The following is a 23,008-nucleotide window of genomic DNA, read 5'->3' on the forward strand; positions in this document are numbered from 1 at the left end:
CTTGGCTGCATCTGCTTTCCCATCAGGGTCCAGCTACCTGCTAGAACAAACTATCACGGTGACCCATGACTCTGCCTTGGTTGAGGTTTGCCCTCAGTGTGGCTGGCTCCCCCATACCTTTGCACATCCCAATCTATCCACCCACCTAGATCTGCTCAGACGCTTTCTCATTCAACTCCCGAGCATTATTTATCCGTGACCTTCCCACATAATATTTCGTAGCGAGGTTACTTACGCAGAGGTCCGATCTCTCTGTTCATCTTCAAGCAACCTGAGGGCAGGCAGGGTCTGAGTGGGATCCAGTTCTGTGCCCCTGGGTAGGCACCCAGGACACTGCAGGCAACAATAAATATCGGTTGGGCAAGTACAGTTGCAGGATGAGGACAATCAATTCTTCCTCAAATGCCGGGAGAGCATCTCCATAGCGGTGCTCTGGGAGCCCGGAAGAAGTCAGGGGAGCGATGCAGCCAGCGGTGCTTGCGGGCCGGGGCGGAGGGCTAAGGGCCCGAGTCCGGGCAAGAGGCGCGGCCGGGCAGCCCTCCTCGTGACTCCTCCTCCCCCCTCCGCGGCTCTGAGTCAGGTGATTCCGGCACGTGACAGGGCACCACCTACCCTGCTGCTCTCGAGTAGCAGCTCGGACGGCCAATAAACGGCTGGGCTTCGGCTCGAGGCCTATGAGAGCCGGGCTCTGGGGGGCGGGCCGGACGGTGGCGGCTGCCGGGGGCGGTGGCGGTGGCGGCGGCGGCGGCGGAGGCGGACTGGGGAGGCGGCGGCCTGGCTCGGCCTGGCCTGGCCTGTCAGGGCGCGGGCGGCGGCGGCTCCAGCACCATGTCCCTGCAGTACGGGGCGGAGGAGACGCCCCTCGCCGGCAGTTACGGCGCGGCCGATTCGTTTCCAAAGGACTTCGGCTACGGCGTGGAGGAGGAGGAAGAGGAGGCGGCGGCGGCGGGCGGCGGGGTTGGGGCAGGGGCAGGCGGAGGCTGTGGCCCGGGGGGCGCTGACAGCTCCAAGCCGAGGATTCTGCTCATGGGACTCCGGCGCAGCGGCAAGTCCTCCATCCAGAAGGTGAGCGGGGCTGCGCCCGGTCCCCCGCCCCCTCCCCGGGGCTCAGGTGGCCGGTAGCGGGGACGCCCGGGAGGGCGGCGGCCGGGGCCCGCCTGCGCTCCGTCCCTCCGCACTTTCTCTTCCACTCTTGCGAGCGCACAGGCGCGGCCCGCGCTGGGACCCCGACCTCTGTGTCCACGCCCAAGTCAGCTGAGGCCAAGTGGAGCGCTGAAGGCGAAACTGGTTGCAGGGAGGCAGGTGCCCCGTGGCACCGCCCAAGACCTCCGCCCCCTGGGACCCAGCTCCTGTGTCATTTACGAAACTGAGGCGTACTCTCCAGTTCTCACTTGGAGAACTTCGTGGACTCCCTCCCCTGGCCCGTTTTGATTTGTTCTCACTTCAGGTGACCTGAGTGTGTCGGGATTCCCAGCAGAGCCCCAGGGAGCAGCGTCAGAAAGAGTTGTGACTAAGACACTGGGCGTTGTAATTCTCGCTACTGATGTGAGGGAGACTTCGTTGTAGCATTACTGGGAATTGGGTAGTGAGATTGCACCCATTTCAGTAGTTGTGGCCTGGTGAATGTAATTACTGGTGCTGTTCCCCCTGTAGGGGTGTGTTTTTAAAAATCTGAGACTTTGAGAATATTTTGCAGACCTAGTCTGTTTTCACTTTTGGGCTTTCATGAACAAATGGAGGGCTGTACACGTTTGTTTGTTTGTTTGTTAATGTTTTTGAGACGGAGTCTGTCGCTCCGTCGCCCAGGCTGGAGAATGCAGTGGTGCAATCTCGGCTCACCGCAACCTCCACCTCCCGGGTTCAAGCAATTCTCCTGCCTCAGCCTCCCCAATAGCTGGGATTACAGGCGCGCGCCACCACACCCAGCTAATTATTGTATTTTTAGTAGAGACGGGGTTTCACCATGTTGGTCAGGGTCATCTCGAACTGCTGACCTCAAGTGATCGTCTGCCTTGGCCTCCCAAAGTGCTGGGATTACAGGCGTGAGCCACCACGCCGGCCTACACTGTTTAGTAAGGGTTAAATAGAGGCAAGGTTGACTTCCTCCATCAGCCAAACCCATTATACGCGGAGTGAGCTGGTAATAAAACTAGTATCAGCAGGCTCCTGATCTTTTCACCTCTCCACTCTGTTGCAAAGGCCTATCCAAAATAAATCTGTGATTTTTTTCTTTCTTTCTGAATCTGTGATATTTTGTAGATGGGATCTTTTTAAAAAGCAGCGTTCTTCCAGATTTGCTGGAGTACTGTGTTTTATTTACCTTGATTTTCACCTCTACAGCAAAACTTGGGTACGTTGACTGTAGGTTTTTAGTAAACTAATTTTAGTTACTCACATTTGTTACTGAGAAAAACTTGAGAGTAACTTCACTTTTCTCTTCTAGAAAGTAAGAGGCAAAGTAGTTTTATGTTAGAACTGTGTAGGTTATGGTTATTGTGATTCTTTTTTTTTTTTTTTTTGTTATGGAGTGTTGCTCATCGCCCAGGCTGGAGGGCAGTGGTGTGATCTCCACTCACTGCAGCCTCCATCTCCTGGGTTCAAGCGATTCTCCTGCCTCAGCTTCCCGAGTAGCTGGGACTACAGGCGTGCACCACCACGCCCGACTAATTTTGGTATTTTTAGTGGAGATGGGGTTTCACCATATTGGTCAGGCTGGTCTCGAACTCCTGACCTCAAGTGATCCGCCCGCCTCGGCCTCCTAAAGTGCTGGGATTGAAGGCGTGAGCCACCGCACCCGGGCTGATTATTGTAATTCTTAATAATTGCCTTTACGTTTCTTTTCTCATGGGAACTATCTTTTCCCTGTCAGTCCCCGTGGCCTCCCCCTGGACGTTTTCACTTTCTACTTGGTATAGTCACTGCCCTTCTTAGACTGCAAAGTCAATGAAGGGCAGAGTCCAGTCTGTTTCACTTTTTTAATTACTCCTCAGAGCCTGAGGTAGGCATTCAAGTAATTTTTGAATAAACCAGATTTCTTAAGCTTTAGCTGTAAGGCTTTCATAATCTTAAAGCAGATTTTGTTAGAATTAATGTTAACTTTCCCCCAGAAAAACTAATGAAGGTGATAGAGATTGCTACTATTAGTACTGAGTATGGTGCATAGAACATAGGAGAAAAGATTTAGCTCCAAAATAGATTTAATGGAAATTAATTTGGTGTCTTCTTTTGTCAAAAATAAAGGATAGTGAATACCAATGGTTTCACTATTCAGTTTCTACTTTTCAAAAATTTTTTTTGCTATGGGAACAAATGTTTAAATGTTAAACCAGGGTGGAATTTTAAATTTAAATTCTGAAGTTTAATAGTCATAAAATTGCCTGTTTTCTTTTAACAGGTGGTGTTTCATAAGATGTCACCCAACGAGACCCTCTTTTTGGAAAGTACCAACAAGATTTATAAGGATGACATTTCCAATAGCTCCTTTGTGAATTTCCAGATATGGGATTTTCCTGGGCAAATGGACTTTTTTGACCCAACCTTTGACTATGAGATGATCTTCAGGGGAACAGGAGCGTTGATATACGTCATTGACGCACAGGTAGTCAGTAATGTGTTTACTCCTCTTTCCTGGTGGGAAAAAGATGTAGAAACAAAGGAAAGTTGTTTATCTTCTTTGTCATGTGCTTGCAGCTTATCTCTTTGGCAGTAGATTCCCTAACAGTGTAAGAGATGCAGTTGCAGAGTGCTTTGGGAGCAGACATGCCGTTGTGCAGGTACAGAATATCAGATGATTAGGAGATACGGTTTACATCCTTGAGTCCTAGTTCATGAGCAGCTAACATTGGCTTTCCACTTTTATTGGTTAATGGTAGATGTTGCTATATTTTATAATAATAGTGATGTCATTCCCTGAAAAGATCCCATCCCATAACATAAAGAGGAATATGAGAACTGAGTCAGTAGATATTAGAGCGAATAGTTTACTTAATTGTCAAAATTGAGTTTAGCTCAACAAACATTTATGGAGGGCCTAGCATGTGGCAGTCAGTGAGATGAATGGGGCAAGTCCCTATCCTTTAAGAAGCTTACTTTTTATAAGCTTAAGCATTAGTAAAGAATGCTTTCTGAGTGATAGGCTCTACAGAGGGTGCCTTCACATATAGGATCTAATTAATTTAATCTTCACGATATTGTTAGGTAGGTATTGTAATTCTGATCTTACAGATGAGTAAACTGAGATCAGAGTTTAAGCAACTTGCTTAAAGTGACACACTGAATAAATGGCAGAGCTGGGATTACTTAAAAAAATTATGTTGGGAAAAAATGTTCATTTCATTTTTGCTTTCTTTAATATTAAAAATTACAAGCATTAACTTGGTAATTGAATTTTTTTATCTTGAGACAATTGAAGAGTTATTTAGTAGTATAGTTAATATATTTGAATGTTTGAATATTGATGATAATTAGGATAGTATTTTTCTGTGGTTGGGGAAAGAGGTGGTTTGAGGCTTTAACTCATTACTTGACTTTTGTAAGATTTCTTTTAAAAAATATTTTGTTCTGACTTACAGGATGACTACATGGAGGCTTTAACAAGACTTCACATTACTGTTTCTAAAGCCTACAAAGTTAACCCAGACATGAATTTTGAGGTTTTTATTCACAAAGTTGATGGTCTGTCTGATGATCACAAAATAGAAACACAGAGGGACATTCATCAGAGGGCCAATGATGACCTTGCAGATGCTGGGCTAGAAAAACTCCATCTTAGGTAACAACATGTGTGTTTGATATGAAAGCCCTGAACAATGTGTAAATGTATTCCCATCTCTGTCATTACAAACACCATAGCTTTCTGCTACCTGTGTGCCCTTTGCCACATCTTTTATGTTTTTGATCTTGTTGTTGAATTCCAGGCTGTCTGTGGAGCCTGATATTGAGAAATTACCTACTTTTTGTGTTTTCCTGGAGATTGAAGTCATGTGAAGTGTTTCCACTGGTGCTTTTCCAAATTCATCTCGAGACTGGAGTCAGGCTGTTTCTTCATGGCATAAATCTGCTTTGGGACTCCTTCTTCTTGGTTTCATTACTTTTCCCCGCCTTGCATCAGTGAAGTGAATCTGTCACATTTGTTGTAGAAGTCTTTAGCTTGAGTCTTAGACAGTATCTTTCTCAGTAGGAACAGCCTTATACAGAGAGTGCACTTTCAAATCTGGACTGACTCTTTTTGTTTTTCATTTTTATTTTTCCTGCTGGCTCCCTTCCACCTCCCCCCTGGACTGACTGTAATATATCTTAGCTTTTAAAACACTTTATACTTTTATGAAACTCTATAAAGTTTGGCTTAGGTGGGTTTATCTTATAAATGTGCATAAGGCTGCTATTAAATTTAGAGGACTATTGGTTTGTAACTACTGTTAAGAAATTATTATTAAATAATACCTACTAGATAGGATTGATTTGTGTATTTGCATTCTAAAAGTGTATGAGGAATATTTTTGTACATCTTATTTTATTTGGTGATATAGGTAGAAATGAGTATTAAAAAGTACCCAAGAAAATATTCTCTAGATGATAGAAGTAGCTTAAAGAGGGAGAAGGGGAGAGAGACAGCAAGTTATTTCTCTGTCCCCGTTCTATTGTTGTGACTTCTTTATGGGCTCAAGCTAACTGCTATCCCTCCCCCTAAAATTCTCTGGGTCTCAGGCTCCAAGATCTTTCAGTTATTCTTCTAGGAAACCATGTAGAAAAGTCTCATTGACCTCTAGTTTGCCTGGATTAAATTTCTAAAAAATTTGAAAATAATTCATGCTAAAAAAATAAAAATTCAGCAATGTTTGTAGGAGAAAATATAAGTGGCTCTCCATAAAAATTTAGTCTTATTTTTTTGGGAATCCACTGCTAATAGTTTTTACCTGGATTTTGAGCCATTCTTGTCCTGTGTTCCCCAGTGCTCCATGGGCATCCTTCTGATTCTCTTTACTCTGTGTCTGTGTTCCTTTCCAGGGCATCCCACCCCAGTGGTACATGCCATCCCTTTCCTCAGTACCATGTAGGGTCCTAGACCTTGTTAACTTCAGTAGAATGTTGCATCAAGCTTTTATTTAGGCCAGGCACAATGGCTCATGCCTATAATCCCAGCACTTTGGGAGGCCGAGGCAGGCAGATCACTTGAGGCCAGGAGTTTGAGACCAGCCTGGCCAACATGGCGAAACTCCATCTCTACTAAAAATACAAAAAATTAGCCGGGCATTGTGGTGTGTGCCTGTAGTCCCAGCTACTCGGGAGGCTGAGGGAGGAGAATTGCTTGAACCCAGGAGGTGGAGGTTGCAGTGAGCCAAGATCGTGCCACTGGACTCCAGCCTGGGTGACAGAGCAAGACTCCGTCTCAAAAAAAAAAAAAAAAAAGACTTTTATTTAGTACTAGCAGTCCTATGGATGAAGCTCCTTTTCATTTCCACTTTCTAGAAACTCAGCTTACTCAAATGCCCTGTGACTTGCAGGTTCTCCGTGTCCCCATCTACCTGAAGCCTCAAAGGTGCAGGACATTCTTTCTTTGCTCACCTTTTGGCCTACAGGAAACACTAAAATATTCCTTTCTCCCTAGTATCTATAGGGTCATCTTGGCCTTACCTGTTCCAGTGCTCTTACATCTAGATTAGACCCCTGTCTTGCTAGATTAGGTTCTTAGGTCAGCTCCTTGAAAGTTTTTTTTTTTTTTTTTTTGAGATGGAGTTTCACTCTTGTTGCCCAGGCTGGGGTGCAATGATGCCATCTCGGCTCACTGCAACCTCTGCCTCCCTGGTTCAAGCGATTCTCCTGCCTCAGCCTCCCAAGTAGCTGGGATTATAGGCATGCGCCACCACGTCCGGCTAATTTTTTGTATTTTTAGTAGAGACGGGGTTTCTCCATGTTGGTCCAGCTGATTTCGAACTCTTGACCTCAAGTGGTCCACCTGTCTTGGCCTCCCAAAGTGCTGGGATTACAGGCATGAGCCACCGTGCCCAGCTGAAAGTATCTTTAAATTACCTATAAAGTTATGTGTCTCTGATGTTATAATATATATACGTATAAATGTGTGGTGGATGCGACTATATAATGAAGATTATACTCCCTGAGTTATAAAGCAGATAGAATTGTTGACAGTGTTTAAATTGTTAAAGGCTTCCCTCTTAAATACATGTTTTATTGAATCCACGTGTGTTACTTCTCCACTGTAAGTCCTTTTAGGCCTCCAGACTCCTGTAGATTCCTCCATTCTCTGTAGAGTCCCGACTCCCATCCTGTTTAATATGCTCTTTACATAAGTTCTAAACACCAATTGTATTCATTTGTTTATTCAGCAGATACTTATGAGCACTGTTCAGGGAAGTGGGCTTGCTGCTAGGAGCAAGACTGACAAAGTCTCTTTCCCCTGGAACTTAACATTTTCAGTGACACAGCTCAAAAGAACCTAAATGAATGTATAGTATCGTTTTAAGTACTTACCAATGGTGTGAAGAAAAACAAATTAGGGGAGAGGGGTTGAAAGCCTTGGGTACAAGAGTGCTATTTTAGGTAGGCTGGTCTGGAAAGAACTTTTTGAGGTGACATTTTAGTAGAAACCTGAATTATGTTCTTATTTAATAAATGTCACATAACTCTTCTAGCTTTCTCGGTTTTTAGTCTTATTTTTGGTCTCAGTTATGTGCTTAAAAAGAGCTTTTTGGATCAGAGTGCAAAGACTTCGGTGAATATTGGAGTTTATGTACCTGAAAATCCTTTTCTCAGTAGTACTTCAGTTGCCCCCGTGTAAATGCAGTAAAGACATGAAGCCAGGTGGGAAAGTGTATTTGTCGTCTTGAGTGATGGGCGTGGTAGACAAGATAAAGAGGCTTTATTGAACTCACTGAAATCCAATGTTAAGAAACTTAAAATTTTATGTATTATAATAGTTGTCATAGAACATAAAGTATTTTTCAAATTAATCAAGCTATGTTGTGTTTTTCAGCTTTTATCTGACTAGTATCTATGACCATTCAATATTTGAAGCCTTTAGTAAGGTGGTGCAGAAACTCATTCCACAACTGCCGACCTTGGAAAACCTATTAAATATCTTTATATCAGTAAGTGAGCAATTTATATTTAATTCATTGCAGCTTCTGATTCCATTTTTGGGAATATATTTGTGTTTTCAAATTTTCCAAAAAAGTCTTGAATTAATCTGTATCAAGTACAAAGACTAGTGACCCACTTAACATGTAAAATAAATGATAACATAAAATATTATTGGAGTTATTTTCTGAATTCTTAAATAGATGTTGATGTCAACGTGTAATTCTTTTATGGTTTGTAAATTGCCACATAACGCCTTTCTTGATAGCAAGGTGATTCAAATCAGAGATGGTTTATATTAATAAGAGGATTATTGAAAATGTAGCATTGCTTGATTTTTAGAGATTTTTGTTAAATTTTTTGTGATGTCTTAGAAAATAATTCGAGTAAAGAGAAGGAAGAAGAAGATTTGACTTAGGAAATTATGTCAGTAAATCAGAGTAGAGAAATAATTCCTCTTTCATTCTTTGGATAGTAGAAGAGTCTCTCAAGCAAGTGCTATTTGTTTTTTGGTATTGGGTTATATAATTAAAAATGACCTTGGATGTTATTCAGTAATTCAAGATCTTCAATAAGTTGTAAATTGTGATTCTTAAAAAATACTGAACAGTTTCCCATTTGTTTTTCCAAGAATTCAGGTATTGAAAAAGCTTTTCTCTTTGATGTTGTCAGCAAAATCTACATTGCAACAGACAGTTCCCCTGTGGATATGCAATCTTATGAACTTTGCTGTGACATGATCGATGTTGTAATTGATGTGTCTTGTATATATGGGTAAGTTATGTATATATTCCTGCAATATCTCAGACAGGCAGAAAACTATTAACTTGATTTGTCCAGAAGACTAATTTCTGAGGCCTCTGGCAAGTAGTACTACATGAACTGGGATTGTTCTGACCATAGTGCTTTAACTTGGAGCATGATTTCTCTGGAAGTGGGCTGCTGGGTCTTACTCCTTCGGAGAATGGCTAAGAAAAGTTGGAAAGCATGACTAGAACTGGACTTGTTTATCACTGCAAGTTTCTCCTGCTGTTGTGGGGATGGGGGAAGGTTGCACTGTGTCTTCTCACTACTGGAACTTAGCTAGATTGAAAAACTAGATTAATTTATTTAAAATGGTCTGAATAACAAAGTAAGTTCTGGTTCCTGATTTAACCTCAGGCTTTGTGGAATTAGGGATTCTTAATCTTTCAGAGAGCAAAGAAAGTAATTAGAATTTTGGATGTTGGAAGAACTTAAAAAATCTGACCCATATATACAAGTTTGCAAAACAAATCTCTAAAATTTGAGCTCTTCCTTTATGTAAATTTGCCAAACTCTGTATAGAAATTTATGAAAGCCAGCCAGCAAGTGATTTTGTAGAATAGGCCAGAGGACTGGTGAAAACTTTGGAGAATTACTGGCTTTTCAAAAGCTGATAATGGCCAGGTGTGGTGGCTTGCGCCCATAATCCCAGATGTTTGGAAGGCTGGGGTGAGAGGATCGCTTGAGGCCAGGAGTTGGAGACCAGTCTGGGCAACATAGACCTCAGCCTTACCAAAAATACAACAAAAAAAGAGTTAATAACATTCTCTGCACCCTCTGACTTCCTAGATTCTCCTGGTATATTAACATCAGCACTCTCAAGTTGCTTTTCAGATACTTTAGCATTATCTTTGCTTTCTACTACCTGTGTCTTCTCTCTGCTCCATCTAGTCTGAATATCTCTTTCACCTCTGACTCTGCCCTTCATTTTGGTCTTTTGCTTAATTTTTTGGTGTCTTTCTCCAGCTGCCTCTGAGTAGGAGAGTACATTTGTCTTACCTATTCTATATCTGTCTGTCTATTCCTTTAACTTTTGTGATTATATGTTCTCTTTTGTTATTTATTTATTTATTAAATGGAGTCTTGCTCTGTCGCCCAGGCTGGAGTGTGGTGGCGTGATCTTGGCTCACTGCAAGCTCCACCTCCCAGGTTCACGCCAAGCTCCACCTCCCAGGTTCATGCCATTTTCCTGCCTCAGCCTCCCGAGTAGCTGGGACTACAGGTGCCCGCCACAATGCCTGGCTAATTTTTTGTATTTTTAGTAGAGACGGGATTTTACCATGTTAACCAGGATGGTCTCCATCTCCTGACCTTGTGATCCGCCCGCCTCGGCCTCCCAAAGTGCTAGGATTACAGGTGTGAGCCACCGCGCCCAGCCCTTTTTTTTTTTTTTTTTTTTTTTTTTTTTTAGAAAAAGAGTCTCGCTCTGTCGCCCAGACTGGAGTGCAGTGGTGAGATCTCAGCTCACTGCAATCTCCTCCTCCTGGGTTCAAACAATTCTCCTGCGTCAGCCTCCCGAGTAGCTGGGATTATAGGTGCCTGCCACCATACCTGGCTAATTTTTTATATTTTTGGTAGAGATGGGGTTTCACCATGTTGGCCAGGCTGGTGTCGAACTCCTGACCTCGTGATCCACCCTCCTTGGCCTCCCACAGCGCTGGGATTACAGGCATGAGCCACCATGCCTGGCTTGTTTTAATTCTTTACAAAATCAAAATGAGACATTGTCAGTTTATTATATATTTTAGGAAAGTTTCATATTTCCCACTTCTAATTTAAACAATGGATGAGTAGAACGTTTGCTTTTTCTTTAAAACAAATCAAAATTTCATAAACCAACTTTTTTATAATACAAAAATCAAATTTAACTGTAAAATTTATTTTCAATGTTAGATACATTTTATTTATTTTATTTATTTATTTTTTTGAGACAGAGTCTCGCTCTTGTCGCCCAGGCTGGAGTGCAGTGTTGTGATCTCGGCTCACTGCAACCTCTGCCTCCCGGATTCAAGCAGTTCTCCTGCCTCAGCCTCCCGAGTAGCTGGGATTACAGGGGTGCACCACCATGCCTGGCTGATTTTGTATTTTTAGTAGAGACAGGGTTTTACCATGTTGGCCAGGCTGGTCTCGAACTCCTGGCCTCAGGTAACCCACCTGCCTTGGCCTCCCAAAGTGCTGGGATTACAGGCGTGAGCCACCGCTCCCAGTGAATACATTTTAAAATACCTTATACATGATAAAGTACATTATATTAGCTGGGTGTGGTAGTGTCCACCTGTAGTCCTAGCTAAATTTGGGGGATTAAACAGGAGGATGAGGCAGGAGAATTGCTTGATCCCAGGAGTTCCAGGCTGCAGTGAGCTATGATTGCATCACTGCACTCCAGCCACGGGTCACTGCAGCCTCAATCTCCTGGACTCAAGTGATCCTCCCACCTCAGCCTCCTGAGTAGCTGGGACTACAGCCACACACCACACCATACCCAGCTAACTTTTTTTTTTTTTTTTTTTGAGACATGGTCTGTCACTAAGGCTGAAGTGTAGTGGCACGATGACAGCTCATTGCCGCCTCTGCCTCCGAGGCTCAAGTGATGCTCCTGACTACAGGCGTGTGCCATCATGCCTGGCTGATTTTTGATTTTTGTAGAGATGGGGTCTCACTATGTTGCCCAGGCTGGTCTTGAATTCCTGGACTCAAGTGATTCTCCTGTCTCGGTCTCCCAAAGTGCTAGGATTACAAGTGTGAACCATTGCAGCTGGCCTTTTTTGTTTTTTTAATTTTAATTTTTTGTAGAGACAGGGTCTCATAGTGTTACCCAGGCTGGTATCGAACTCCTGGCCTCAAGCAATATTCCCATCTTGGTCTCCCAAAGTGCTGGGATTACAGGCATGAGCCACCACTCTTGGCCTGCCTTGGCATTATTTTGATTAAGATTCAGATAAGCATATTTTCCTAATAGTCTTAAAAACTGTTAAAACAGATAAATGTAGAAAGCAGATCTTATGCTTTACAGATTCTGAGCAAGCATTTTAAGGTCATTAACATATTTTTATTCTTAATGTTATTAATCACAGCCAAGTCAAGTCACTCTAATCTCCAGACTTTGAATAGAATGTGCCTTTCTTATTTCTTTCTCATGTTAGTGTGTGATTCAAGATCATATGCTGGCTTGACATTAGGAGCTTTATAGTTTCTTACAGTTGCTGGCTGTGGGTACTGGTTTAGGGAATCATCTTCAGGGTTGTCTGTGTTGGAACCTGTTGTCAGAGTTAGTTCTTGTTCTCACTTTCCATGTGGCACAGAAGAAGATCTACATGGGGCATCTTAACTATAAGCTGAGAACATGTAGCACTTATAACTTCCTCTTCTCCAGTTAGAAGGAAGTAGTTTTCTTCTATACTCTTAAAAGCAAATGACACCAACTTCCCCTCCACTCTGCTTTCCCAAATTAAGTTTATATTAGTTAAGGTACTGGAAACTGCATGGAATTGAGTTAAAAACCCTAAGTTTGAGTCCTGACTTTGCCAGGAGATCACTTCATTTTTAATGAACTTCAGTTCCTACCTTTTTTTTTTTTTTTTTGAGATAGGGTCTCTGTTGCCCAAGCTGGAGTGCAGTAGTGAACACAGCTCACTGCAGCCTTGACCTCCTGGGCTCAAGCTGTCCTCCTTCAGCCTCCTGTGTAGCCAGAAGCACAGGCGTGTGCCACCACACCTGGCTAACTTTTGGATATTTTTGTAGAGATGGAGTCTCACTTTGTTGCCCAGAGTGGTTTTGAACTCCAGGGCCAAAGTGATCCTCCTTGGCCTCCCAAAGTGTTGGGATTACAGGCGTACGCCATGTGCCTGGCCTCTATCTTTTCAATGGGCATAGTCCTCTTTTATTTATGTAGTTTACTTTCGCTTGTTGCAGAAAGACATAATGTGGTTAAATAGGGCTATAGTAATAATTCGTGTTCTCAGGGTTGTTGTGAGGATCAAAGAAATGTATGAGAAGGTAAACTGCAAGGTTCAGAATAGTAAAAATAAGCCCCCATGAAATAAGCCCTCATGAAAAAAAAAACATGGAAAATATAGAGAAATGAAAATAGGAGTAAAGAGCCACTACTCAAGTCAACCACTAACAACTGTTTTAGTGTTATTTCTGTCACCTTAAAATTGTGTGTGTGTGTGTGTGTGTGTGTTCTTCTGTTGCCTAGGCTGGTCTCGAATTCCAAAGCTCAAGCATTCCTCCCACCTCAGCCTTCCAAAGTGCTGGGATTACAGGCGTGACCCACCATGCCAGACCCCAAAATTTTTTTTGACATTATGCTTATGCTACCATATGAGAACACAAATTGTAAGGCTCGGAATAGTTTAAAAAATAAACCTCACCCCTGTTCACTAAAAACTGCATGGAAAATATAGAAAAGTGAAAATAGGAGAAAAAAGATACATTGTTTTACTGCCAAAGAAAATTACCAATTACTCCTGACATTTTCTTTTCCTTTTTTTCTTTTTTTTTCCCTGAGACAGAGTCTTGCTCTGTCACCCAGGCTGGAGTGCAGTGGCACAGTCTCGGTTCACTGCAACCTCCGCCTCTTGGGTTCAAGTGATTCTCCTGCCTTAGCGTCCCGAGTAGCTGGGACTACAGGTGTGAGCCACCATGCTCGGCTAATGTTTTTTTTTTTTTATTTTTTAGTAGAGATCTGGTTTCACCATGTTGGCCAGGCTGGTCTCAAACTCCTGACCTCAGACAGTTGGCCTGCCTCAACCTCCCAAAGTGCTGGGGATTACAAGCGTGAGCCACTGCACCCAGCCGACATTTTCTTTTTAGTATATTTCCCTCACCTTTTTTGTTTTTGAAGGCAAATACTTTTAAAAAAGCATTTTTGATAACTCTTAATTCCTAACAATAACTAGATAACCTTTAGATTTTTATAGGCAAGTACATCAGAAAAAACTCTGAGTCCGTATCTCTTTTTAAAAGTTGTTGATTTCAACATAGTCCCTGCTAGTCTCTAGCTGAGACTGTTCTTGTTTAGTCTAAGTATTTTCTTGCTTTTGTGAGGAAGCAAAAAATACGTTTTCTGTGAAAATGTGATTGACCTGGCATATAGAATATGTCTCGAAGGAGCTCATCTAAGTGAGGCGGCAGGTCCCAGAGGGTCCCTGTGACCTGAGGGCAGTTAAAGAGAGGAGACACCTCAGCTGGGTTTACAGAACACAGTCTAGGGGGTGAGTAGCCCCACCTGGTGAGATGTTGGTAATGTTGTCATTTGCCTGGTTAAGATATACATATGTTTGCACCTTTTTCTCCAAATGTCTGATTATCTATATTAAAGGATGTGTATGGAGTTGTTTTTAACAGGAATCCCTGAAATTCTGTGTTTAGGAACACTATACCTTAACAACACTCTCTCCCAATATATTTAAGCCAGTATTCTTTCCCAGAGGCATTTGGGAAACTGGGTGGATGTCATTGTGCAAATTAAATGTGGCAGATGCCTAGATGGGAAACCTGTAATGAATAGTACTTTCTTTTAAAATAGGTTAAAGGAAGATGGAAGTGGAAGTGCTTATGACAAAGAATCTATGGCAATTATCAAGCTGAATAATACAACTGTCCTTTATTTAAAGGAAGTGACTAAATTTTTGGCACTGGTCTGCATTCTAAGGGAAGAAAGCTTTGAACGAAAAGGTAATAGCATTTTAAAAAGCTGTTTTTATGTTAATTTCTTTGCTATAACTTCTCAGGTTCTTGAAAACAAGAGAAAATAATAATTGCAGTGTTAGAAAAATGGCTATTAGAAAAAAAAAAAGCTCAAACTGCTTTTGTCCCTTTCCTTCCATGTATAGTCCAGACTTTCTCTTCTCTTTTTTTCATCTTTCATTTTAAATCAAGATTTTAATTCTAGCCTTTCTGCATTCAAATGCTTTCATTAACTGTTTAACTGAATGCAGTTTGGCTTCCATCTGAACAAGTCTACTGAAACTAGACTTTTATTTATTTATTGTTTATACTTTAAGTTCTGGGATACATGTGCACCACGCACGGGTTTGCTACATAGGTATATATGTGCCATGGTGGTTTGCTGCATTCATCAACCTGTCATCTACATTAGGTATTTCTCCTAATGTTATCCCTCCCCCAGCCACCCACCCCCTGACAGGCCCTGGTGTGTGATGTCCCCCTTCTTGTGTCCGTGTGTTCTCATTGTTCAGCTCCTCACTTATGAGTGAGGACATGCGGTATTTGGTTTTTTGTTCCAGTGTTAGTTTGCTGAGAATGATGGTTTCCAGCTTCACCCATGTCCCTGCAAAGGACATGAACTCATCGTTTTTTATGGCTGCATAATATTCCATGATGTATATGTGCCACATTTTCTTTATCCAGTCTGTCATTGATGGGCATTTGGGTTGGTTCCGAGTCTTTGCTATTGTGAAGAGTGCTGCAGTAAACATACGTGTGCATGCGTCTTTATAGTAGAATGGTTTATAATCCTTTGGGTATATACCCAGTAACAGGATTGCTGAGTCAAATGGTATTTCTGGTTCTAGATCTTTGAGGAATCACCACACTGTCTTCCACAATGGTTGAAATAATTTACACTGCTACCAACAGTGTAAAAGTGTTCGTATTTCTCCACATCCTCTCCAGCATCTGTTGTTTCCTGACTTTTTAATAATCGCCATTCTAACTGGCATGAGCTGGTATCTCATTGTGGTTTTGATTTGGATTTCTCTAATGACGTGATGATGAGCTTTTTTTCATATATTCGTTGGCTGCATAAATGTCTTCTTTTGAGAAGTGGCTGTTCATATCCTTTGCCCACTTTTTAATGGGGTTGTATTTTTCTTGTAAATTTGTTTAAGTTCCTCGTAGATTCTGGATATTAGCCCTTTGTCAGATGCGTAGATTGTAAAAATATTCTCCCATTCTGTAGGTTGCCTGTTCACTCTGATGATAGAAACTAGACTTTTAGAAGTTACCAGGTTACCTCCTTGCTGCGTTCAGTGGCCTTTTCTTACTCTGCAGGCTTTTCAGCCTTCTAAGCATGTGATCTTGTCAGTCCCTCCTTTCTGAAAACTTTCTTCTCTCTTTGCTTCTCTGAAGCTGAATTCTTGGGATATTTTGTGTGTTTGTTTTCCCGACCACCTCTCCTGTTTCTTCTGTTTTTTTTTTTTTTTCTCAGTCCTGTTTGTCAGAGCCAAGTCTTTCTGCTTGCTTATTTTCTAGGTCAGCTCATCAAATACATGGCTTGTTAATCTTCTCATGTGATTGAAAAATTCACATCTCCAGCTATGACTTGGGATCATGCTCTCGTCCTATGTTTGGAGCTATTAGTAAGATGTTCTCTCTTAAATATTGTGAATGTTACCTTTAACGTCATGTCAGTCATTGGTTGACGAGTATTACCCCTGTTTTGTGACTCTTGTGGCTGTCATACTTCTGTCACTAGTTATGCGAGTTTCTCCTGTCCAAGTGTAGATACCTTGTAGTTAGGTAATTGTGTGGTGTGATTGCTGAAGGGGCCCTTGCAGATTGGTTCACAGAGGAGATTTTGTGATCTTTTTCTATTCTTCTATGTTGTTTATATTGAATTTTCACCAAATCTGATCATTTGTTTCTTGGAACTGTTTCTTGGGTTTCCTTTCCATTTTCACTGTCAGTGATTCCACTCCAGGTTCTCATTGCTTCAGGCCAGTGGTGTTGCAGTAGTCTCTTACTTGATAATATTCATGTAGTTGACATGTATGTGGAGGGTGTAGTATGTGTCATCTTTTATCCCAAAGGCAGATTAGTTTTCAGAAAATTTATTTTGTATTATTTAACTACTCAAGGATCTACAGTAGCTCTGTTATTTACTGCAACAAGTCCTTCCTCTTCTACCTGAGTTTTTTTTTTTTTTTTCTTTTGAGACAGAGTCTCGCTCTGTTGCCCAGGCTGGAGTGCAGTGGCGCAATCTCGGCTGACTGCAAGCTCCACCTCCCGGGTTCACACCATTCTCCTGCCTCAGCTTCCTGAGTAGCGGGGACTACAGATGCCTGCCACCATGCCCGGCTAATTTTTTGTATTTTTAGTAGAGGCGGGGTTTCACTGTGATAGCCAGGATGGTCTCAATCTCCTGACCTCATGATCTGCCTGCCTCGGCCTCCCAAAGTTCTGGGATTACAGGAGTGAGCCACTGTGCCCAGCCTACCTGAGTTTTTAATGGAATAGTTCAGATATACCCAAATTTTTGGGTAAATCAAAACATGTATCTTCGCCTTTCAGCTTAAGAACTAAAATGACAAATACAGTTAAAATCTTTTTTTTTTTTTTTTTTTAGAGACAGAATCTCAGGCCATTGCCCCAACATGATCCTAATTCACTGTAGCCTCAAACTCCTGGGCTCAAGAGATCCTCCCACCTCAGCCTCCTGAATAGCTGGGACTATAGGCTCATGCTACAGGATACTGGCTAATTTTAAAATATTTTGTAGAGATAGGATCTCTCTCTCTTGCCCAGACTGGTCTTGAACTCGTTGCCTCAAGCAATCCTCCTCCCTCAGCCTTCCAAAGTGCCAGGATTACAGATGAGAGCCAACTGCCTGGCCAGCTGAAGTCTTCTGTGTGTTTTTCTCAATTGAAATCCCTTCCTTTGAGCTATATGTATTATTTTTCTTATTTTTTCACTTCATGACTGTCCTTAAACAATAGAGTATTGTATAAATGATATAAAAATATAAGTAGTCTTCTGCAACTTGCTTGATTCTTTTCATTCAGGTGGTTTTTGAGATTTATTGAGATTGATGACACATAGTTCTAGTTCATTCCTTTTCACTGCCGTATAGAATTCTATGGGTTGACTATACCACATTTTATTTTCTTGTTGCTGGACATTTGGATTATTTTAAAAATTTCAAATCTGTAACAAATGCTCATGAACAAGTTTGCACATGTGGAGAATTTCTCTAGGGTATGCCTTTAGGAGTGGAATTTATAGAGTACATATATCTTTTGACTAATAAAGATATTGCCAAACAGCTCTCCAAAGTGACTTTACTATTTTCATCCCTGGCTGGCACCGGTCTGTGGAAGTTATCACTTCTTATCCTTAATAATGCTTGGTATTGTTAGACTGTTTAATTATTGTCAATCTGGTAGGTGTGAAAGGGTATCTTATTTGATTCTCATTTTTCCTTTTTAAATTACTGGTTAGAGCAAGTGTCTTTTCATGGCAAGTACCTTTTCATGGCTATTCAGGTTTCTTCTTTCACATTTTACCTGTTCCATATATATTTATCTTTTTTTGCACTGATTCTTAGCAGTTCCTTATTTTTCTCTATGTTAGTTTATTTATTTATTTATTTTTTTGAGACAGAGTCTCGCTCTGTCACCCAAGCTGGAGTGCAGTGGTGCGATCTCGGCTCACTGCAAGCTCCGCCTCCCGGGTTCACGCCATTCTCCTGCCTCAGCCTCCCGAGTAGCTGGGACTACAGGCGCCCGCCGCCATGCCTGGCTAATTTTTTGTATTTTTAGCAGAGATAGGGTTTCACTGTGTTAGCCAGGATGGTCTTGATCTCCTGACCTCGTGATCTGCTCGCCTCGGCCTCCCAAAGTGCTGGGATTACAGGCGTGAGCCACCGTGCCCAGCCTATGTTAGTTTATTTTTTTTATTTGTGTTTTTATTTTGAGATGGGAATCTTGCTGTGTTGCTCAAGGTGGTCTTGAACTCCTGAGCTCAAGCAGTCTTCACACCTCAGCCTCTCACATAGCTGGGATTACAGGTGTGCATCACTTGTGCCTGGCTCCTAACCATTTTAATCTTTAAAAAATTTTTTTTTTTAGACCGGGTGTGGTGGCTCACACCTGTAATCTCAGGGCTTTGGAAGGCTGAGGTGGGAGGACGCTTGAGCTCAGGAGGTCAAGACCAGCTTGGGCAAGATAGCAAGACCCTGTCTCTACCAAAAAATAAGTTAGTTGGGTGTGGTGGCTTGCACCTATAGTCCTATCTAATCAGGAGGCTGAGGCAGGAGGATTGCTTGAGCACAGGAGTTTGAGGTTACAGTGAGCTATGATTGCATCACTGCACTCCAGCCTGGGTGTCAGAGTGAGACCCTGTCTATAAAAAAAAAAAAAAATTTGTTTATGGAAATTTTCAGGTGTACACAAAGGTGGAGCAGCACGAGGAGTCTCTATGCATTCAGCTCCTGGGTTCAGCCCTCATCCCCACACACTTCAGTCATGTTTCCTGGAGAGCTTCTCAGTTATTATAGATTATTAAGCTTTTTTATTTTATTGTGGAAACTGTCAAATATATAAAAAAGTAGAGAAAATAGTATAATAAAAGCCTTTTAATCGCTTGCCCAGATTCAGTAGTTATCAAAATTATAGCCAATTATGTTTCATATTTTTACCACTTTCCCTACTGGATTATTTTGAAGCAAAGGCCTGACATGAAATCATTTTGTCTCTGCAGGTTTCAGTAGGTATCTCTAAAAGGTAGTGGTTTTTAAAACAATAAGCAACAAAATTAACCGTGACTTAATGATATCATCAGATATCTGGCCAGTGTTCAAATTTCCTTGATTGTCTGTTTTATTTTACATTTGGCACAGAAATAAATTTTAATGTAGTTGAATTGATCAAAACTTGTCTTTTATAGTTTGTTTCTTTCTGAGTCTGAAGGTGCACCTTAATTTGGCTGTAACCTACTTATTCAGACCTGATTCTTAGTATTTCCTACCAAGAGTTCTCTGATGTCCCACTCTCCAGTCAGACTGTTTTTTTTCCTGTCTTCCACCTGTGCTGTATTCTCATTGCCAGGTCCCTGCAGTTTTCTTGTGATTTTGTTCCCCTTTTCTGCCTAATTAAATCATGTCTGTATTCCCCAAGTTCTTTCTTGTCCCTGAAGTTTTCAGTTGATTACTTTGCCCTGCACTTGGCTTTTTCGTTGGATTTCCTTCACAGTTGTAGTCAATTTGACACCAGATTGTTTTGGTTTGTTTCTTGTATTTTGGCTTTATGCCTCAGCTAGCATATCCTGTCTGGAAGGCATGGACCATATCTGCTGTTTCCTTTGACATATTGTACCCTCTATCGTGCTGTTCAATAAGTATTTACTGACTTTCATCAAATCAAATATAAATTATTGAAAGATCACACTATGTTCAAGCAGGCCACACAGTGTATTTGAATATTTTACTTTTCTTGAATGTGAATTGAGTGATTTGAAACTTGGATGCCAGAAGTATTAATTTGGCCAAGGTGATGGTCTAATCGCAATTGCATTTGTTTTCTAGCAGAACGTTATGATGGTGGATATATAAGATGACCAGCTGTTCTTTTTTTTTTTTTTTTTTTTGAGATGGAGTCTCGCTCTGTCACCCAGGCTGGAATGCAATGGCGCGATCTTGGCTCACTGCAAGCTTTGCCTCCCAAGTTCACGCCATTCTCTTGCCTCAGCCTCCTAAGTAGCTGGGACTACAGGTGCCCGCCACCAAGCCCGGCTAATTTTTTTTGTATTTTTAGTAGAGGCGGGGTTTCACCATGTTAGCCAGGATGGTCTTGATCTCCTGACCTTGTGATCCGCCCGCCTCGGCCTCCCAAAGTGTTGGGATTACAGGCGTGAGCCACTGCACCTGACCGATGACCAGCTGTTCTTACGATTGAAGAGGTTGCTATCTAGTTTAGAGGCTTAAGAATTTCCAACCAGTGTTTATCTGAGTTATTTTTGGCTGCAAACCCAAATATAAAATTTCACAATTGACAATTCAGGAGGCATTCTTTTCTTTTTTCTTCCTGCAGGTTTAATAGACTACAACTTCCACTGTTTCCGAAAAGCTATTCATGAGGTTTTTGAAGTGGGTGTGACTTCTCACAGGAGCTGTGGTCACCAGACTAGTGCCTCCAGTCTGAAAGTGCTAACACACAATGGCACGCCACGAAACGCCATCTAGTCTGAATCCCAGCGTCGGGGCTCTGTGCCAGCTTACTCTTCACTCCAGGGTCGGATGCCACGTGCTACAGGACATGGGAGCTGCCGCTTGTGGGAATCTGGTGCCTGTTCCACTAGAGACAAGGGGTAGAGTTTCTCATTTGGATGAAAACCCCTTCAACTGGTGGTGTACAACTGAAGCTACTATTTCTTTTTTGAAAATGGCAAAAAAAAAAAAAAAAAAAAAAAAATTCTGGAGACCACAGAACTCAAGTGTGTGTTTCTCCTCTTTTGGGTCCCCTTTAAGTAGTTGGGATATTTTGGACCTGGAGAGAACACCAGTTATCCATCCTTACCAGGGAATGTTGCCATCAATTCCAGTTGAAAATAATAGAAAAGACTGAATTTTTATATGCTTCACTTAGGCTTTCATTTGAGTAGACTCTAAAAATTCTGCCTTGCTTAAGTTCTAACACTGCCTCTCAGATTTCAGTTTTGGACATCATTGCACAACTAAGACCTTTTAAACGCATTTGCTTGCTAACTCAGAAGACACATAGTCTGCCGCAAGACATTCCTATATTGAAGAAATGAGAGAAAATTTTATGCTGCATCAGGTGGAGAGCAAGGCTCAACAGTGGTTGCATTAGTTCCCTCGGAAGTGTTGGAAAAACTTTGAAATGGAAGAAAATTTTTGCACCTGTGTTCTGAGTACCAGATGTCTGGGTTCTTTCTTCTGCATTAGATAAATGATCATGCTCAGTGTAACAAAGGGAATTAAAAGTTTTTCCCACAGTCCCCTTCTAGGGGAGAAACTCATTGTGTCACTGAAATGTTTAGCTTACTTTATTCTTGATGTCAGCCTCTACAGACCTTTTATTCTAAGCTATCGAGCTTCTTGATTGCATTTTGTTGACCATGAGTGACCCTAAGGCATTGGGGGACTGTCCACTGGGAGTTGGAGTGAGCACGTGGTGCTGCAACAGGCATTGTTTTACATACTTTGTCTCCAGTATTCTGACACCAAGTGTCAACTGTGGTACTTTCTTTGCCTAGGATATTAATTCATAATTGTTGCTTTTGTTGATGGTTGATACCCTTTCCATTGATTTAAACCTAACACATTATTTCTATTCCACATGCCCAGTAGTCATATATTCCAAAGCCACTGGACCACTTGAGTACATAAGTGCCACTGTTTAATGCAATATGTATATTCAGGTCTGTAAACCTAACAGTGTGACTTGGAGTGCTTCCTGCAGATGATTCTGACTTGAGTATTTACATGGACCATGGTGATATCCAAAAGAAAAATGCTTTTTATATTTATAGATTATTTCATTGAACTATATATGAAATGGGTATCAATAAATGTATTTACTCCAAAATCGGCGTTTCTCCTTGCCTGAGGTATGGAGGGTGGTGGTGGAACGTTGGGTTGTCCCACTTTGCTGTTTTCTCATCCATTTCTTTTTCTTTTGCTGCTTCCTGTGGTTAACATTTCTTATGTGTCAGAGCTTCGAGTTCTATCCCGATGTGGAAATTTCATGGCCTTGTGTCTAGGTATCTCCCCTGGCCCATTTCTGCTCTAGGGTAGTAAATCTAAGCTCAGGTGAAAATGTTTTTGGTTGGGTGTTTCATATCCGCAAATCTCACACATGGTGGGGAGTATCCTGGTCCTGACATCATTAATGCATTAATCCAACCTAAGAAGGAGTGAGGAGATGAGTGAAGTAAAACACACTTAAACAATTGTACCGATTCCAGCTTGTTTTCTGTTTCCTCCAGTTGCTGACATACTCATTGACTCTTAAATCTCGGTTAAATCATTGTTTGTCTATACAAACAGTTAGGTTGGGTCTAAACTAATCAGAGAAAAATAGACATTAGTTTATCAGTGGGAGGAAGAGAGATTGAAAGATCTTTAAATTTTGTAATTGGACTACTTTAGAAGCTGTTTTAATTCTGAAATGGAAATCACAGAAACAGCTTGAAAAAACTCTTGTGAAACTATCTAATCCTGTCTCCTTTTTCAGATTTTGGAAACAGGTGCAGAGGGATAAGGAGCCTTGTTGAGGCTGTAGCTAGGAAGACTGTATAACTTAAATTCCAGATACTGTTGAGAGTGGAAGGGATGACATTAGTAAGGATGCCTGAGCAGCAGGTGTGAACTGGCACTGTTGAGGGTACACTAAGGGTGGCCAGCCTC

The 23,008-nt window shown here is 41.8% G+C and overlaps 1 protein-coding gene across 1 annotated transcript; it reads left to right on the forward strand.

Moving 5' to 3' along the window:
* The first annotated feature begins 701 nt into the window (after positions 1 to 701).
* RRAGC (Ras related GTP binding C) lies at positions 702 to 22,187 on the forward strand. The gene is made up of 7 exons (XM_002811011.5): positions 702 to 1,065; positions 3,395 to 3,598; positions 4,572 to 4,771; positions 7,991 to 8,105; positions 8,726 to 8,868; positions 14,429 to 14,577; positions 20,670 to 22,187. The coding sequence occupies exons 1-7, from the start codon at positions 829 to 831 to the stop codon at positions 20,819 to 20,821; spliced, it is 1,200 nt and encodes a 399-aa protein (XP_002811057.2). The 5' UTR covers positions 702 to 828; the 3' UTR covers positions 20,822 to 22,187.
* The last annotated feature ends 821 nt before the right edge of the window (positions 22,188 to 23,008 follow it).

The sequence above is a fragment of the Pongo abelii genome, chromosome 1 (assembly GCF_028885655.2).
Source record: "Pongo abelii isolate AG06213 chromosome 1, NHGRI_mPonAbe1-v2.0_pri, whole genome shotgun sequence".
Taxonomy (NCBI): Eukaryota; Metazoa; Chordata; class Mammalia; order Primates; family Hominidae; genus Pongo; species Pongo abelii.

Excerpts from the sequence above, each read along its gene's own strand:
- RRAGC (XM_002811011.5), top strand. The coding sequence starts at position 829 with ATGTCCCTGCAGTACGGGGCGGAGGAGACGCCCCTCGCCGGCAGTTAC. Across the intron at positions 4,772-7,990 it reads CTAGAAAAACTCCATCTTAG|CTTTTATCTGACTAGTATCT; the intron begins GTAACAACATGT and ends TGTGTTTTTCAG. Across the intron at positions 8,869-14,428 it reads GATGTGTCTTGTATATATGG|GTTAAAGGAAGATGGAAGTG; the intron begins GTAAGTTATGTA and ends CTTTTAAAATAG.